The sequence below is a fragment of the Perognathus longimembris genome, chromosome 11 (assembly GCF_023159225.1).
Source record: "Perognathus longimembris pacificus isolate PPM17 chromosome 11, ASM2315922v1, whole genome shotgun sequence".
Taxonomy (NCBI): Eukaryota; Metazoa; Chordata; class Mammalia; order Rodentia; family Heteromyidae; genus Perognathus; species Perognathus longimembris.
The window spans coordinates 31912379-31931706 of record NC_063171.1 but is presented as its reverse complement, the minus strand read 5'-3'; the positions used below and the strand labels follow the sequence as shown (position 1 = coordinate 31931706).

The window sequence follows — 19328 nt, the reverse complement described above, 5'->3', positions numbered from 1 at the left end:
AGCCAGCCTGGGTAGGACAGTCCATGAGACTCTCTCTCTCTCTCTCTCTCTCTCTCTCTCTCTCTCTCTCTCTCTCTCTCTCTCTCTCTCTCTCTCTTCCAAACCTGGGGCTTGAACTTGCCACCTGGGTGCTGTCCTTGAGCATCTTTGTGTTCAAGGCTAGCATTTTACCACTTGAGCCACAGCACCACTTCCAGCTTTTTCTGAATAGTGAATTGGAGATAAGAGCCACCAGTGCTCTGTGAAACTCATCTCTAACTAACAGAAATCTGAAAGGGGCACTGTGGCTCGAAGTGGTAGCCTTCAGCAGAAAAGCTCAGAGACATCACCTGGGCCCTGACTTCAAGTCCCATGACTGTCGAGAAAAAGAAAATTTTGTACTCGGGGAAATGTAATAATTGTAATTATATAAATATAATTAGCACTTAACAATGTCATACCTATAGCTCTCCTACTCATTGCTTCTCTGGTGCAATTTTCTTTGATGCTAGAATTAAATCTTCCTCATGATATACAATCTCTGTCTGAAATTATTTTATATTTTGATGATTCCATATAAATATGTTGGACCAAAGTTTAATACAGACATGAAATTAAGGACAGAAAAATCATAAACTAAAGACAATGAAATGAGAAGACTACCTAAAAGGAGGTATGGAACTCAGTAAATTTTGAGCAGGTATTTGCTACTGCAAACATAACCCCAATCACACCTTGTTCTTAGGTTTTCATTGAAGATTTGCACACAATCTGATTTTCTAGGTATTTATTAAAACATTGGATACCATTTACTGAGCACGCATTCTGTTCCCAGGCATCATTCCAAGACAGATGCCTGTGTTTTGGTTTGGCTTTTTGTTTTTGTTTGTACTGGGGGTTAAACCAAGGATATTGCACTTGGTAGGCAAAGGCTTTACCACTGAGCTATATCCCAGCCTGCCCATGTCTTTATCACCTGGACATAGTGTAAATAATTAATGAAGGTCCAGTTGTATGAAAGGGGAATTTTGAGTAGCAATACTTTTGTAGCCAGAAAAAAGGGGGGTTGGAAAAATAGGGCAGTTTTGTTTATTTTTAACAGAAGAAATGTGAAAAAAATCTAAAATGTGTACCTGAAAACCATACACAGAGAATTCTATAGCCATTGAAATTTATCAATTATTCAACCAATGTTGCTTGAGACTCTCTATGGAAATACAACCATAAATTTTCTAGACTAAAAACCAAATGACATATCTTAAATAGTCTGTTAATATGTTCAGGCTATATGGAGAGATAAATTAAAACAGACAGAGATAGAGACAGAAAGAAGAAGAAATATATGTTAAATCATCTCTGGCTTTTTGGAGTTAGCAATTTTCATTTTAGTTTTGCATGTCATTTTTTAAAAGTAAGCAGAATGAGTTAATTTGGGGAAAGAAAAAAATTGAACAGGACTCTTGGACGCTTTGTGATAGATCATGGCTTTCATGGTTATATGCAAATAGTGGATGTTACAAATAATAAACAGATATAAAAATATAAGAATGGACTTTGTTTTTTCCATAAACACTTTAAAATCTTGTTTTATAAATATTTCATAATGCATTCTACTTTCCAGACAAAAACAAAAGGAAGGAAATGCATATTTGCCATAGATATACTAGCAATATGAATATATATTTCTCAGAAATTCTAACAAAGTGAAGAGTGGATGTAGAAAACTGGGCATTAAAAGACAGCATTGGGGGCTGGGAATGTGGCTTAGTGGTAGAGTGCTTGCCTAGTGTGCATGAAGTCTTGAGTTCGATTCCTTGGTACCACATAAACAGAAAAGGCGAGAATAGGGCTGTGGCTCAAGTGATAGAGTACTAGCCTTGAGCAAAAGAAGCTCAGGAACAGTGCCCAGGCCTTAAGTTCAAGCCCTGGGCCTCCCCCCCAAAACAAACAAACAAACAAACAAACAAAAAAGACAGTGTTGGTTTTATTGCCCTAAGTACAAGGCTTGAAAAATAATGGCTTCTACAATCTGAATAGAATCCCTTTATCTTCTTTCTCACATGGAGATTTTAGAAATTTCCTGTCAAAATGAATTCTTCAGATAGTCCGTGTTAGATGCATGAAACTCTGTAGTATATGCACTTCAGACCTTGAAGGGCTCTTTAGAAGAAAGAGTTTCAGTGCAAGTAAGGTCCTGTACTTGCTTCAGACTCCACAGAAGACAATACAATTGGCTTTCTCGGCCACTAGAGGAAAGGACATTCTTTATCCTCCCCAGACATGATCAGAGTGAACAAGGGGCAACAACAGAAAGTAATGCTCCAAATGTCTCTAAAATGGGAGTAAAGCACGAATCCCTTCACAGATAAACAGGGCTTGACTTTCAGGAGACTGCCCCCATATCTCTGACCCCAAATCCCTCTGCTCTTCTTTGGCATGTGATGATGCCACAATCCTAACTCCATCCTCTAATTGAAAGAGAAATAGAACAAGCCCAAACTAAGGTAAAATACCAAAAGAATAAAAAATCCAAAATCAAGTGTTAAGCTATGTATTGCGAACTAGGGATAGAACAGAAGATCAAAAAGAATCAACATGATCAAGAAAAAACTCAAAAAGGAGATGACATCTTTGTTTCAACATTTCTCGTAACAGATCTGAGTTTGGAATAGATGTAATTGGTATGCATGAAAAGAAGACATTCTGGGCAAAAGGAATAACAAGCTGAAAGATATCAAAATAGAAACATCACAATGCTTAATACAATGGGGACACACAAGAAAGAGAATAAAGAGTGAAGTTTGTTTTTCTAAGAGCCTTGAAACCTAAGTAGTGATGTTGAGCTTTGATGTAATAAGAAATGAGCATATTCTTCACAATCATTTCCACTATTGTTTCCCCCAGTATCAAACTCAAGATTCCCACAAGATTGCATCTCAGTTCACCAAATGAAAGAAAAGAAATTTTATCATTCAATGTTTCACATTATTTTTCCATGCCTGGACTGGTGATAAAAAAAAAAAAATTCACCTGACCTAATTGAGAAGAATTAGACAATAGAGTCAGAATGGAGCAGAGACAGAATAGGAAATTTTTAATTAAGACCCAATACAATTTTCTTATACACCTTTGTGGCAACCTTAAGTTCTCCTATTTGTCAGCAAGTGATATTACATAAAACTTCAATATACAGATAACTATTTTAAAATCAAATATTAACAGAATATTAAAATTTGGGAAGCTTTTATAAAAAGTTTTCAATCATCTGAAAATTTGTGCAAATTTTTCTTGGATTAAATGAGACAATTCTTTTATGATGCTAATAGAAATTACCACAGAGCTGGTTAGTATATAAACAACCATCCCTGTTTATTTGTGGAAGATGGGTTCCGGGGTCTCTCACAGACACCAAATTTGCAGCTGTTCAAATTCTTTATCTGGGTGGAATATCTACACACAACCTCTCATGTGATAAAATCATATCTGGATTACTTACATAATACATGCCATATAAGTAGTTTTATTCTACTATTTTAGGAATAATGACAAAAAAGTCTAAATACTCAGTATAAACATTATTGTTTAATTTTTTATCTGTTGTTGGATAAACATGTGGATGAACAACCTTCTGATATGAAGAGCTAATTGTGTGTGTGTGTGTGTGTGACTCACATTGAGAAAACATATGCTATGAGAGGAGGGCGCAGGTCTTGAGGAAAAAAGGGTGAAAAAGTACAGCAGTGGAGGGCACTGGACATAGATGAAAGTGAACTACACAACTTGTGGGAGGAGATGGGAGGGAGGGACTGGGAGCGAATGAGGGAACAGAAGACACTATGTGAAAGGAAAGGTACTCATGACCTGACTTGTATAATTGTATTCCCTCTGTACATCACATCTATAACAACAATAAAGTAAATTAATTTTTGAAAAAGAAAACATGCTATAATAAAATATGCTATAAACAAAAATATGCTGAAAGAAATTATGGGAGTCATAAAATGGAGGGAGACACTGATTGATGCTGTTACTCAAAACATTGAAGAAAAAAAAAACTCTTCTTTATTCCAGAGACCATGAGAGCTAAAAAAATTGCTGTAATTGGTGCTGGGGTCAGTGGACTGGGTGCCATTAAGAGCTGCTTGGAGGAGGGACTTGAGCCTGTGTGTTTTGAAAAGAACAATGACATTGGAGGACTGTGGAATTATGAGGTAATATTATAAATTTTCTCACAAGTATGATGTTACCTCTGTATAACAAAGCTGCTTTCATTCAACTAGGAATAAGAACTCTGATAACATGTTACACTTTCTTAGATGCATTTTTCAAAGTAATACTTCAAATAAACTTGAAATTTCTTGAAAGACTTGGCCAAATCCTATTCCCTTTGCTTTTTCTGAAACCTACTATGGAATATTTGGGTTATCTGTATGCAAATTTACCTTTTAGGAAGCTGAAGCTCAGAAAACATCTATAGTAATTCTGCCTCCAGCAAACTTGGCAAAAGGACTTGAGCTCTGAATTGTAATCTTGACACTTTACTCTGTCCTATAGAATCATCTTCCGTGTTTTTTGCATTATTTACTGGTTGCTAGAGAAAATAATGTCTCCATTCATTTCTTTGTCATCATGAATACATACCTTTACAGAAGTAGGGGTATGGCATGGATAGTGTTTCAGGAAAAAAGAAAGAAAGAAAGAAAGAAATGTAGTGTGTGTGTGTGTGTGTGTGTGTGTGTGTGTGTGTGTGTGTGTGTGTGCCAGTTCTGAGGCCTGCGTTCTGCCCTTAGCTTTTCTACTCTAGGATGGCACTCTTCTACTTAAGCCACAGCTTCACTTTCACCTTTTTTGGTGGTTAATTGAAGGTACGGATGCAATCCTCACATCTCAGTCTCCTGATAGCCTACTAGGATTACAAGCATGAGCCACCAGCACTCTGTGGTAGTATGGTCTTAACATCCATGTGTGTTACTATAATACATGCTTTTTAAGGGCAGCCACTATTCCTCTTAGTGTTCATTGCATGTATCTAATCGTTGCTATAATAATCACATAATATTTTAGCATACCATATATTTGCATGACTTTTTAAACCAAAATTTTTGTGCCTCCCCACCCTGCCGTGCCTTCACTCCAAGAAAATTCCTTTCATTGTGAGGTTGATTTTGTCTCTTGATAGTTTTTCTTCCCAATAACCTATGTGTGTTTCTTTACATTATCCATGTATCATCTACACTCTTAGTGTTTATCACAATTTTCCCATTATGAAACAATTACTGCTACTACATTGACTCTGTCAGTACAAATAGATACAAATAAAAAAGGACCTTCTCATTAGAAAGTGTTGAGCAATATTACAAAAACTGATGATCAAACAAGGGGTTTTCAAAGAAAAAAATAAATCCAATATCACAAATATAGTCATTTCAAAGACACTCTTCATTGTACTTCTGGATCTTGAAAGCATGGCTTTGTTTCTTATAGGAAACACCAAAAAACAGAATTCCTGGGATATACAAATCTTTGACCAGCAACACCTCCAAGGAGATGACAGCCTTCAGTGATTTCCCCATGCCTGACCATTATCCCAACTACTTGCACCACTCCAAAATGATGGAGTATATTAGGATGTATGCCAGTCATTTTGGACTTATAAACTACATCCAGTTCCAAGTAAGGAGAAAAAAAAATTTTGCTCACCATTTACACATTGGTAAAGGCAAAGTCCAAACTGCCAGGGAAAACTGAAGCATGGTTTCCATTTACATTTTCCATTAGGATTCTGAATTCAAGATCATGTCTTCCTCATTCTCATTATTAGTAAATATTCGTTTCTATCTTAGTCTCCCTCCCCTACTCCAGAGAGACAGCATCTTCTCGGGTTTGAACCTGAAATCTGGTTTTCAATTTGATTTACTAAAAGGATTGTAATACATAGGAAGTGAAAGTATTAGATTTTATTTTCCAAAGTAATTTGGTTAATGATAAGTAACATTTGGGGGAGGATTATGTACACAACACACATAAAGATAGAGGAACTATGTACCCAGAAGATAAAACTCGCTTTATTTTTTCAAGGCATAGAATTCTTAAGGAAAAATAATGAAGACTGAGAACAATGCTCTAGAACTAAAGCTACATTGCTTCTTTCTTTCCCCCAGACAAAGGTGTGCCGTGTGAAGAAGCGTCCTGATTTTTCATCCTCTGGCCAGTGGGAGGTTGTGGTAGAAATGGATGGGAAGCAGAAAACCTGCATCTTTGATGGAATCATGATTTGCAGTGGTCACTATAATCAAAAGCATTTTCCACTGCAGGATTTTTCAGGTATAACTGACAAATAAATATTATTTTGATATTAGCAATGTTAATCTCTGTTCTATTATAAGTATTAAACATAAAGTGTTTACACCACACAGTGTGGATACAAATGAACATACAGTGCTTTTCTAGAACCTTCAAGAAAGAGACGATAATGAAAATAGCACTGGAAGTGAACATTTTCTCAGGTGAACAGGGCCTGAAAACGGGCCCTTCATTAAAGGAAGCAGTCTGTACAAAGTAGTAGAGTGTGAAATGGCTTCAAGAAACTTAAGGAATGGCAGACCTTTTATGTGTGCTAAGTGGGCAGATAGGGAAAGGTATTCAAAAATCTTTAGAAAACTACTATACTGTGTATGTGTTTGTGTGTGTGTATGTGTGTGTGCATGTGCATGAATGTGTATGTGTAGCATGTGTAAAGTACAAATGTGTGATTGTCTTTGTGCCTTATAAAGATGAGTCTTTCAGTGCTATAGAAGATCAATTGATAGGAAGGGGGATCAAATCATCAATACTAGTTCAAATTTTTGAATAGTCTGTTTTACAGATGATAATGGAGGCTTTGAGTAAAGTGATGCTGGTAGGATTAAGAAAGTTGAGATTTGATGATATTTTATTTATTAATTTATTTTTGACATGTTGCATTGGAAGTCTTTATTTTTTATTGTCAAACTGATATACAGAGCCATTTGATGATAATTTTAGAGGTTATTGGCTCACTGAAGGAATGATAGAAAATACAGGACAGTTTTTAATTTATTTAATTAATTTATTTATAGTATTTAATTTATTAGCATACATTGCTATGGTTATGTTTTTTCTTTTTTTGGGGGGGGGGTCTGTTGGTCATGGTGCTTGAACTCAGGCCTTGGCACTGTCCCTGGGCTCTTTTTGCTCAAAGCCAGTGTTCTACGACCGCAAGCCATAGGACCACTTCCAGTTTTCTAGTGGTTAATTGGAGATAAGAGTCACACACTTTCCTGCCCAGGCTGGATACTTGTATCTCAGCTTCCTGAGTAGCTAGGATTACAGGTGTGAGCCACCAGTGCTCAGAGTATTTTTCTTTTATAATACATTGAAACCTCTAACATTCCTGTCTCATATCCATTAGCCAAGTGCCATTATTAAGCATATGCAATGTGAATTCTACCAATGAAGATATGCTTTCAGTGTAACATAAACACCTGATTTGTAATGTATAATAAGAACACATAGAGCATCTTATTATAAACCTCATATGTTGATTATATATGGGTATTTCAGATTATCTTATATTAAGTAAAATATACAATTTTATTACTGTCTGTTTTACACATTTTCATAGGACTACTATAAACTTTAAATTTTGTTATGTATTTTGCAAATTCTTTAAACAATATTGCTACTCATTGCTAAGAATCTTTACATATTTGTAAATTTTCTCATGGAGTTACAAAAAGGGAATGTGTAAATGAAGATAAGAAAAAGACAATAACATAAAGTGGCGTGAGCAATCATAATGAGCAAATTTCAAATCAAGAAACAAGTATGCATTGATTTTGATTTTAGCCAGATTATTACTATCAATGATTATTTTGTTCCTTGGATAATCTCATTCTATAATTTTGATAGCAGTGACCCCAAGAAGAAAGAAGGAATTTAAGTATTATGTACTTCAAATTTAGAAATGAATGTTGACAGCAGCGTATCCCACTTCTGTCAGTGATTTAAGGGTTTTGAATCTTTCCTCACAGGGATCAAGAAGTTTAGAGGCAAATACCTCCACACTTGGGAGTACAAGCACCCAGATAATTTTGTGGGGAAGAGAGTGGTTGTGATTGGCATTGGAAATTCTGGAGCTGATGTGGCTGGGGAGATCAGTCGTGTTGCTGAGCAGGTTTGGCATTATGCACTGATTCTGTTCTTGGGTGTAAGCTTCACCCCTGGAGAGTATGGGCATGGGATCTAGATTTTGTTGTTGGTTTCACAGTAGTGTCTAGATTTTTGAATGCTAGCTAGCTCAACAAAGAAATAGAACCCTTTAATTCTTACTATACGTGAGTGAAAGAACACAGAAAATTGGAATATAGAAAATCATTCTATCATAATGAATTTCAATGATGTTCATGGAAGAAAGTAATTAAACTGCAGCCAGATAACTTAGAATTAGCACAATATGGTTGAAATATTTTATGTACGTATGTGAAAATGGAATAATAAAGCTTGTTGGGATTGGTTTGAGATAGAGATGGAGAGGTTGTAAAACTATGGAAATGTCAAAATGGTGCCTGCTTATATAACTAATTGATACTGATCTTATTTTATTTATTTTATATTTATTTTTATTGGAAAGGTGATGCACAGAGTAGTTACAGTTACATAAGTTAGGTAATGAGTACATTTCTGTTTTGAACAATGGCACTTCTTCCCTCGTTTTCTCCCAGGTTTTCCCTTCCCAAACTCCCTTCCCTGCAAGTTGTATAGTTCATTTTCAACATAGTATCTAGTGAGTATCACTGCTACACTAGTTCACCCTTTGTCCCAAAATTTCTGTGCTGATTTTAAAATACAGGTTATTTCTCAGGCATCATTGCACTAAGTAAATGGGAATTTTTAAACTGAAATTAATTCTACAGAAAATAGGAAATATTAATATTAAAATAAATTTGAAGTACTGCATAATATACAAAAGATTGGGTAAAACTTCACTGTTGATCACAAATAAGTGGCTTGGAATAGAATGGAAATTCATTGTGCTCTCAGAAATGTGAGAAAATAAAAAAAAAAAACAGGAAGAAAAGAGGTATTTCTTCCATGAAATGAATGTTGTTGACTCCTAAAGAACATGGAGGGAGCCAGGTGCCAGGGTTTCCTGCCTGTAATCCTGGCTACTCAGGAGGGTAAGGTCTGAGGATCTTGGTTCAAGGCCAGCAACAGTCAGAAAAGTCCTCCAGGCTCCATCCTCACTTAAGTAACAAAAATATCAGAATAGAGATGTGGCTCAAGTGAGAGAGTTCTAGCAGTAAGAGAAAAGTGACAAGCTGTCCAAGAAGCTAGGTACAATGTTCAAGCCCTGATATAGGCACACATACATACACACACACATACACAAATGTAACAAAACATCAAAGTTCAGATTATTTCTGACAATTCAAAATTAATTCTTGGTTTTGATTCTGTATTCCAAGCTAGAAAGACATGATTTTCAATAAATGTATGATCATATTGAGTAATCAACACTAACTATTTTGAGGGTCCCTACCAAGACCAAGATTTCAGAACTCAAAGTACTGAGAAGTGACAGATCGTTGTGGTTGTTACCTTATAAGCTTATGATTGTGTTTTCATTATGAAACTTTACCTAGTTGTGTGTGGCTCATTATAAAAGTACATGTTTTCATTATAAAGCTTCACACACTTGAAGTGTGTGACTCTAGTGATAATCAGTCTTCTGAAAGAAAATAAATAAGAGTTCTAGGCCCTGAGTTCAATCTGTGGCACTGGCACAAATAAGTAGAAAAATAAAGTTTCACTGGCACAAATGAGTATTAAAAAAGTTTCAGCCTCTTCTCAAGGTCTGAGCTCAAAATAAAGAGTAAAACGTTTCTCAATATGCATATCTTGTTCTTCATACACTGTAATGTGTTTAAATGGAATTTTCCATTTGTAAATGTGAGAAAATTCCTAGCAGGAATTTATTTTGCTGTTATTAAAAATGTATATTTAGGTATATGCATGTACTCACCATCATTCTGAAGCATAAAATTAAAGAACTTTTAGAAACTTGAATTCTAAATTCTAATTCCTAAGATAACCTACTTGTGTTTAAAAAAAATGGTTTTTTCCCCATTCTCAGACCTAAAAGATTCCATACTTCTTAGCACAGCTAGAATAAACATTATAATTGTTATAATTGGAATAGGTTCATGACAAACTAACTCACTTGGCCTCTAAGTAAGTGTGAGGAAAGAGGACAGGGAGCAGACAGGGTGAATGAAGTGAGGTAATAAATTAATCTTCTAGGAAAGTGAAAGGGAATGCCAAAATTGAGAGACACAGAATAAAAAGACAAACGACTACAAAAGCAATACTTGCAAAACTGTTTGGTGTAAACCAACTGAACAACTCATGGGGATAGAGGGAAAGGGGGAGGGGAGAGGGAAATGAGGGAGGAGGTAACAAACAGTACAAGCAATGTATCCAATGCCTAATGTATGAAATTGTAACCTCTCTGTACATCACTTTGACAATAAATAAGAAAAATAAATTAATTAATCCTATTCCCAGAACAACTGAAAATGTACTCTGAGAATATGAGATTGGTGGGATTAGCAACCAAATTTTTACTGGGCCATTATTTTTCTCTCCCAGATTTTCCTCAGCACGAGACGAGGCGCATGGATATGGAACCGGGTCTGGGATAATGGAAATCCCATGGACGCAACACTCTTTACTCGCTACAACAGAACAGTCCAAAAATTCTGTCCTACATTCTTGATTAACAGATGGACAGAGAATAAATTAAATGCAAGGTTTAACCATGCTAACTATGGACTACAAGCTAAACACAGGTAAGGTTAAGGACTTCAGACAAGCCACAATATGTTTTAACTACTGGCCTAGTCAGCAGAATGTACAAAATACATGTACAGAATAAAGAATAAAGGTTGCCATTTTGATTTTTATTAGAATTTATCTTGCTGAAGAATATCTTAGAATTTTCTTTCCTAGTAGAAGCTCTTGGTGTTTCCACTAAGTTATAAGGGAAAGGTGCATAGGGAGGGTTAGCAGAAGCTTAAAAACTTGTTTTATATCAGATTCATATCATTCCATCTTCTGCTTCCCCATTCTCACTCTTAGCTTTCATCTATTTCCTCTTCACTCTCTAGATTCAAAACTAGATCACTGGTTGAGCACGGGTCACTCAGTCCTATAACCCTAGGTACTCAGGAGGCTGAGATCTGAGGATCACAGTTCAAAGCCAGCCTGGGCAGGAAAGTCTGTGAGGCTCTTATCACCACAAACTACCCCCCATAAAAGCCACAAGTGGAACTATGGCTCAAGTAGTAGAACACTAACCTTGAGCAAAAGAAGCTCAGGGCTAATACCTAGGCCCTGAGCTCAAGCCCCAGGACTGGTGGGGAAAAAACATACACCAAAAAAACCATTATTCAATTGTATAACCACCCCACACTCATATCCTACAACCCTTGACCATTTCTATTTTCATAGATGTATCCTCAGCCGTCCCACAACAAATCACCAAAATTGTGATATTTCTGGATATATTCCATGATTCATTCTGTTTGTAAACTGCTACTTTTCTTTTCTCCCCTCCCTTCTTCCCTGCTATCCTCTCATCCCACTGTCCCTCCTATGGCATTCTTCAGTTTTGCAGCCATTCCTCTTTTTTCATTCTTGGTACTTTCCCTCTGCCTGACTTAAAATTTGGTATTACCCACCTATCCATTCTTGGTCCTCTTCTTCTTCTCCCCAAAAGAACTCTCTGTATTAATTTTCTTACTTTAGGCAAAATAATAAATGTTTGAATTAATAAGTGGGTGGTAAAAACAGAAGATTAATATTAAGTATCTGGACAAAGGCTTCCAGAGCTTCTTAACTATTTGAGGTGGTGTATGTGACTCCAGGATCTTCTATAAAAATTATTTGGAACATGAGAGATACACTTAATAAGAATTTCAATGGAAAGTGAAATTGTGATTTCCTATTGGTAACTTATAATTCAGACCCTGAGTTGTAGTTACTAAAGATCTTTGCATCACTGAAGACTATTACCATTGGAGCTTTGTTCTTAGAATGTTGTAGTTACACTTCAGAGGTCTTTAAAATATGAATAAGCAATTAATGTTAACCTTACATAATAGCAAAAGCAAATAAATCTGTCAAAAATAAAAACATCTTGTTCCTGGTTAAAAAATTATGATGACCTAATTATATTTGGTATACATTAGCACCTGTTTATTGCAATCTGTTCAGGTTGTTGTCTTTACTATAGCTTTACAGCTTCAGAAACTGGGGCTAAAGTATTTCCTGTCTTGTCCAAAGTTTCACACAGGGAAAAAGGTAGAATTAGGGTTTAGATTCTGTTGTGATTATAAAAATGAAGTACTAAACTAATACGTGTAATAAATTTACTTGTTCATCTCCAAAGATGCCAATAAGCATGAGTAAAAACTAACTGTAATTTCTTAATGAACAAGAATTCATACTCACTTCTTGACATTACATCCCTTATCATGCAGAATTTTTAGCCATCAAACAGTTATCAATGATGACCTGCCCAATCACATAATTAGTGGAAGAGTATTGATAAAACCAAATGTGAAGGAGTTCACTGAGACATCAGCTATCTTTGAGGATGGCACCGAAGAGAAGATTGATGCTGTTGTATTTGCCACAGGCTACACTTTCTCTCTCCCTTTCTTGGAGGATGAAGATATCCTGGATAACCAACATTCCATGTTTAAATGTGTCTTTCCCCCTCACCTAGAGAAGCCAACACTAGCTTTCATTGGCCTCCTCCAACCAGCAGGATCCATCATTCCCACATCAGAACTGCAGAGCCGATGGGCTGTCCGTGTATTTGCAGGTATATGTTAATCTTATGAATTGAATAGGTTCCTAATTATTAATTCCGATTTACAGATCTTCTGTTCAAATTTTTTCCCCTTGACCTGTGAAGTTTTCTGAAATTTCACTATTAGAAATTAATTATACTTTACAGAAGGAGCATTTTAAGCTCTGTGAGAGTTCTGTGAAAGATGAAAGCATCTAATGAATTAAATTAAAAATCTGTGAAATCATAATCAGATTACATTTGAATATTAGATAGACATTCATTTTAATTGTTTCAGCAAGTTGTCCATTTAGGATGAGACTTTACAGAAACAGAATAAGGTCAAGGAAGAGAAAAAATGGGAGGCAGATGTATTTATGGACATATTTTTAAATGGCAGTTAAGTTACTTTGCTTGCATTGCCAAATGATTCATGTTCTTGTCTCATTTCCCAAATTCTTACCCAAAGGAAAGGATGGATATATACATATATATTATATATGTACATACTATATATATATGTATATGTATATATACATAGATAGGGAAAAATATAGTGGACCTACTTCTCTGTGTTGTATTTCCCTGATTTGTTATTTCTCAGGATGAATTCTGAAAGTTCCTTATTGCAATATCTGAGCACCAGAGTAGATTGATTGAATCACATGTAGCCTTTTCCCTAAAATCCCATGCTCTGTCATGGGTGGGAAACCATTTTTATTCTGATGCCAAGGGCCATTTGAATATTTAAATCATCTGCAGACTATCCAAAATTGTCAACACAGCCATACAGGTCATGGGCAGCCAACAAAGAGCATATGTACCTCTCCTGTTCTGTACCAAATGATTTCTCAGGACATTTACAGCCTGTGGGCTACACATTCCTCAACTCCAGGAAGGTTCTGTCTTCCCAGGATGATTCTCCCTGATGAGTCAGAATGTTATGCAAAGGATCCCCTTCCTCAGTCCTCTGCATTTGAGACACGAAATTATCAGTTGGGCAAATTATGATAAAAGTACTCCTTTTCAGTAAATGAGACTCGGATATAAATCCAGGTGATTTTAGCTGATTCTCTGTCTTACTCATTTTCTGAAGTCATGTGGATAGCCCCTGAGGGAAGTCATTTCAAGTAATAACATTTGATTGTTATTAAAAATCTCACCCTAGCATATCTCTACCTTGGTATGTTGGTTTACTTTTATGTGTCTTGCATATCTTCTAACAGGCATAGTTTTTTCTTTGATGACTCCTTATATAACAACAATATACATTTACTAAGAATATGAGCAACAACAAATGAGTCAAATCATAGTCAACAAACTGATGTTACATTGTTGGCCATATGAGAAAGCAGACAGGCATTTACCATGCTGGATGTATTTTTGGTTTTTCCATTCATATCTAATTGTCTTTTGTAAAGCAATTTAAAGTATTTATTTTAGTATAACATAGACTACACACATATAATGAACATATACCTTGCTTAATTTTCACAAACTGAACAAACATACCTAATCACCCACTATTTAGAGCTTTTCTAAAAAAAGAAAAGAGTACTCAGAAGTTCTCCTACTTGTGTCTATAACTCACTGTTCTATCATCACCAAAGGGAACAGTGCCTATTTCTGGGAATAACATCAGCTCCATTATTTTTTCTTGATATAACTTGAGTCGTAGAGTGTATATTCCATTGTGTTTGGTTTTACTCTCAAAAGAATATTGGGAAATTTTCCTTATTCTCCAGTCATGTATTTTCACTGCTAAACAGCACTCCATATAGTTATTTATCCAATGGACTGATACAAATAGCTGTCTATCATCTATCTATATATATTAACAACTCTCATGTTTTATGTTGGTGATAGGACTATTATAAACAATGATACCATGGATAATCTAACACAGGTTCTTGATTAAATATGTACATACATTCTGGTTGTCTATATTCTTAGGAGGATAATTGGTATTTCACAAGATATGCGTAGATACAAAACATCATCTTAATGCACTAGATGAACTCTCTATACTGAAACTCTTTTCCTTTCATGATTTTTCACATTCCTCCTCTAAATTGTTTTTAAAGACACTGGGGGTAGAGTACTTGCCTAGCACACAAAAGGCACTGAGTTCAAACCCCAGAATCCTCCCTCGCCTCCAAAAAAAGTGAAAGACACTTGAAAATATTCATGTACATATTATACTTTTGTGTCATCTGGTATGTGGGTACCTGATAAGGTAACAAGGGGAATAACTCAGAAATCAGTGGGCCTTCTTCCGTTCTGTCACCCAGTGTTGTTATGCTTTTTCTCACTTTGTTGTTTCCATTCCTCGGGTTCACATTCACATATATACAACTTTCTTTTTATATTATTTGCTATTATCTTACCAAATGCAGTTATTATTTTCTTGGGACTGTTTCCTTTACTGAATACTACACAAAAACTAAGATATTTACAACCATTACACAGATTGAGGAAGAATATATTTGGGACTTAAGCTCAAAGTTAGACAATGATCAGATAAGAAAGGGACCTGTCAGTCAGGTCACAGAATAGTTTGAAGGTCTCTGGAAGACTAAAATAGATTCTAAATAGATTTCTTCATATTCAAAAGTTTTTTAGAGTCAACTGAAAAATGATTCATAACCTACATCCCTTTAGGAAAATTTGTCTTATTTCCTGACAATCTGAGAATGACATAAAGAAAATTTTCTTCCTTGGGATTTTTTGACTTTTTAACTATGAGTTCCACACAGACCTGCTTGAGTAGAACTATTTTCTTTCAAAACCACTCTCTTTGTTTACTTGTCCCCCTCAGCTACTGTGGTAGTCTTGAATTTTTATCTCTTTTTTTCAGGACTGCAAAAATTACCCTCAGAGAGTGACATGCTGGCTGAAATCAACAGAAGGAAAAAGGAAGTTGAAAAGCAGTAAGAAACTTAGTTTTTGTATAAATAAAACTTTTTCAGAAGGAGCTATTTGATATTTCTCTTTTTGCATGTTTATTTACATTATGTATATATTTGTCTTCCTTCTTTGGTACCCTAATAAGATCTGCTGAGATAATTTATCTAATGTACATTATATACATCTGTCAAAATGTCTGATTATGGAACAGTAATCTGAGTTGTGGAATAATTGCAGAATATCGAATCCATGCAATGAACAGTCTGTAAAGCAAGGACATTGAGAAATGAGAAAGACACAACTTCATTCACTGTCAGCACAGGGGTCATGAAAACTACACTGGAAATTAGCTAAATTCAAGGTCTAAAGAAAGAATATATTTCAAATATATGAAAAGAATGGTTTAAGAAGATGCACATTTATTTCCATTTATTAAACAGTTTGTGTATTTTGAAATAACCCCTTAAGACAAATTTTAGAAGAAATGACCAGGTGAACTTATTCGAAATTTTATACCCAAACCATTAGGCTACAAAAGTAAACATGATATGTACAGTTCACTTATATTTCCTGTGATCCTGTGTCTCTACCTAAGTTTATTCAAAATACTTTAATTTTGGTTCCTTTAAAAAATAGGATTTCTCTTCATAATTTCTAATTAGTAATTTCCATGTTTTCAGAAAGCTATTCTTTTACATACGATTGTTTTGTACTCAGACCTAACTCCTTTTTGGTTGTTACATTTATTTTATTAGGTTTAGTAAGTAGACAGTGAAAACAATTTTCACTCTTCCTTTCCTATATTTATGTCATCTTGTTTTTTCCCTATATTTATGTCATTTTATTTTAAAGATAGTTTGACAATAGAGAATATCAGTATTTTTGTTGTATTTCCAATTTTGGGTAGTCCCCTTTTAGTGTTCCAACTTTAAGTTTGGTATTATCTGCTGAGATTAAGTGTCCTTATCTTCCTATCTTTTTTATTGTCAGATATTGTACAGATATGTTATACAAAAAAATTAATGTCTTTCCCATATTTTAAAATGACATGCATATACACCATTTTTAACATGCTGTTGGGTGACTTACAATACTATAATTCCTAGTACTAAGGACTTATTAAGATTTCTTGATAATTGTTTATGATTACTTTAAATACCATTCAATTTTACTTGAATGAAACTTCAATTATAATTTTTCCAGCTTTTAGAGACAAGAATAGTCTGTGATTTTCCTTTTCTTCCTCTCTTTTTTCTATATTTGTTATATTTTCAAGTTTATAGTAACCTTATAAAATGAATGAATGTTGATTCTGCATATTTGGCAACTACTTAGAGTGTGATAGGATGGAAAGTTTATGCTGTTTGAGTGTTTAAATAAATCACTGTTAGATTTTAGTTATTTAAGAAATAATTTGAGTCCCATATTTCCCTATTATTTTCATCATTTTCTATCTAGTTGCACTTTCTATTCTCACACTAAATGTAAAAATATACATGTTTAAATAAAACTTATTGTGACTTAATTTTGCAAAATTTAAGTATGGATTCATGTATTACCATTTTCCCATTTCTTCCATCAACCCCCTTATCTTTGTATTTAAAAAAAAACTTACTGGTTTATATTTCTGCTTTTTAAAATAATCGTCGATAAGATTCAATTCTTTCATCAAATTCAAGAATTTAGCAATGTAAGTCTAGTAATGCTTTTCTTAATCTTGATTTATATTTCTTTCCTCCTAATTCTTTTTATCACCATTTTTGTTATTTTTAAGTAATTGGACATTTAACAAATTATTTTTAAGTATTTGTTATTTGACACTGTGGTTTATGAATACAATGTATCTTGATCAATGTCACCCCTTTCAACATTTTCATCCATCCCTCCCTTACCCACCCACTCCTCATAATTTTGTAGGATATACATTGGATTCCTGTCTGCATTGACCCCCTTCTTCTCCTCTTCATCTGTCTGTCCCTATCCTCTTGACGCCACTATACATCTCTCAATTACCTGCTCCCTGGAGTTTTATTTTGCTGAACTTTAGTTTTGGCTTTGTAAGGAATCAGACTATTTGGGAATCTCCCTCAAATCCACCGTATTTAAGTAAAGCCTCTAGCACACAGCACTATTCACCATAGCCAAAGAATGGAATGAGGCCAAATGTCCTTCAGTGGATGAATGGATCAAGAAAATATGACATGTACAAACAATAGAATTTTACTCACCCATTAGAAAGAATGATATTGTACTATTTGTAAATAAATGGAAAGACTTGAAAAAATTATGTTAAGTGAAGCAAATCAGGCCCAGAGAGACAAAGGACCCATGTTTTCCCTTATATGTGGAAGCTAGATTTAGCTTACAAACTCATAAGTAAATATGCTGTGTGGTATGCAACTATATACAAAGGTATTAACTTAATTCTTCTGACTAGTTGGTTCATACTAATTTATCTTTGACCTACATTTTGAAAACTTTTTATAGCATTAAGTAGTCTTAATTCCAGGTTTTTCCTTTTTTAATAAAAGAGATATTTAGCAAAGTGACTTTTAATTCACAAGTATACAGAACAATTTATACTAGGAGTACTTAGAGGAAAAATTTATATACAGAATTAATGCATACAAAAGACATTTAACATAACTTGGAAACATAAAGTCAGAAATAGAGTTCAATATTCCTTTATGCATACAGTCTTCACTATATGAGAATTCATCCAATGCAACTGAATGCTGCATTTCGAATGGTAACTAATATCTAAGACCTTATCCACACAATAATTTGTATATTGGAACTTTAAAACACTTGGGGAATTACATCTTGCTTTAAGACTACAATATACTAAAGAATTAAAGCAAATGAATGAACTTAAGATAATTTAGTAAGTAGAAAATAATGAAGTCAAGAAACAAAAAAGAAATAAAATCCATTGGAAACTCAGAAAACCAAAGTGACTGAAATATGACCTAGAACTTCTGATATTTTCTTTCTATGTCAGGTGTGTGAAAAGTCCAGGAAGTGTACGCCGAGTGCAGTTTATCTACTACATGGATGAAATTGCTTCTGAGATAGGAGTCAAACCCAACTTGTTCTCTCTCCTCATCTGGGATACAAAACTAGCCATGGAGATGTTATATGGGCCCTGCACCCCTTACCAGTATCGTCTACAGGGACCTGGGAAATGGACTGGAGCCCGCACAGCCATCCTCACTCAGAGAAATCGAATCCTTAAACCCCTGAGAACACGTGTGCTCAAAGACTCTGGATTTTCTTCTAGTCTGTTTTTGTTCAAAAGTATCTGTGCTATCATTTTACTCTTTCTTGCCATGTTAGTCATCACCTCTATGGTATGTCATTAAGCTCACACTAACATTAATGGCTTAAAGATCCCAAAAGACGCAATCCCATTTGTCCAGACTTTCTTTGATTTGTTGTGTTTCTGGGTCTTTATTAGAAAGTTTCGTCCTGTGCCAAGGAGCCCTAGTGTGTCTCCTATTCCTTCCTGCAATGTTTTCAGGGTATCTGCTTTTACCTCGAGGCTCTCAATCCATTTGGAATTGGTTGT

At 34.9% G+C, this 19328-nt stretch overlaps 1 protein-coding gene across 1 annotated transcript; it reads left to right on the top strand.

Moving 5' to 3' along the window:
- The first annotated feature begins 4055 nt into the window (after positions 1 to 4055).
- LOC125360149 (flavin-containing monooxygenase 5-like) lies at positions 4056 to 19122 on the top strand. The gene is made up of 8 exons (XM_048358186.1): positions 4056 to 4190; positions 5464 to 5652; positions 6141 to 6303; positions 8031 to 8173; positions 10648 to 10847; positions 12540 to 12886; positions 15711 to 15783; positions 18762 to 19122. Exons 1-8 carry the CDS (start codon positions 4056 to 4058, stop codon positions 19120 to 19122), a joined length of 1611 nt encoding a protein of 536 aa, XP_048214143.1.
- The last annotated feature ends 206 nt before the right edge of the window (positions 19123 to 19328 follow it).

Excerpts from the sequence above, each read along its gene's own strand:
- LOC125360149 (XM_048358186.1), top strand. The coding sequence starts at position 4,056 with ATGAGAGCTAAAAAAATTGCTGTAATTGGTGCTGGGGTCAGTGGACTG. Across the intron at positions 5,653-6,140 it reads TAAACTACATCCAGTTCCAA|ACAAAGGTGTGCCGTGTGAA; the intron begins GTAAGGAGAAAA and ends TCTTTCCCCCAG. Across the intron at positions 8,174-10,647 it reads TCAGTCGTGTTGCTGAGCAG|ATTTTCCTCAGCACGAGACG; the intron begins GTTTGGCATTAT and ends TTTCTCTCCCAG.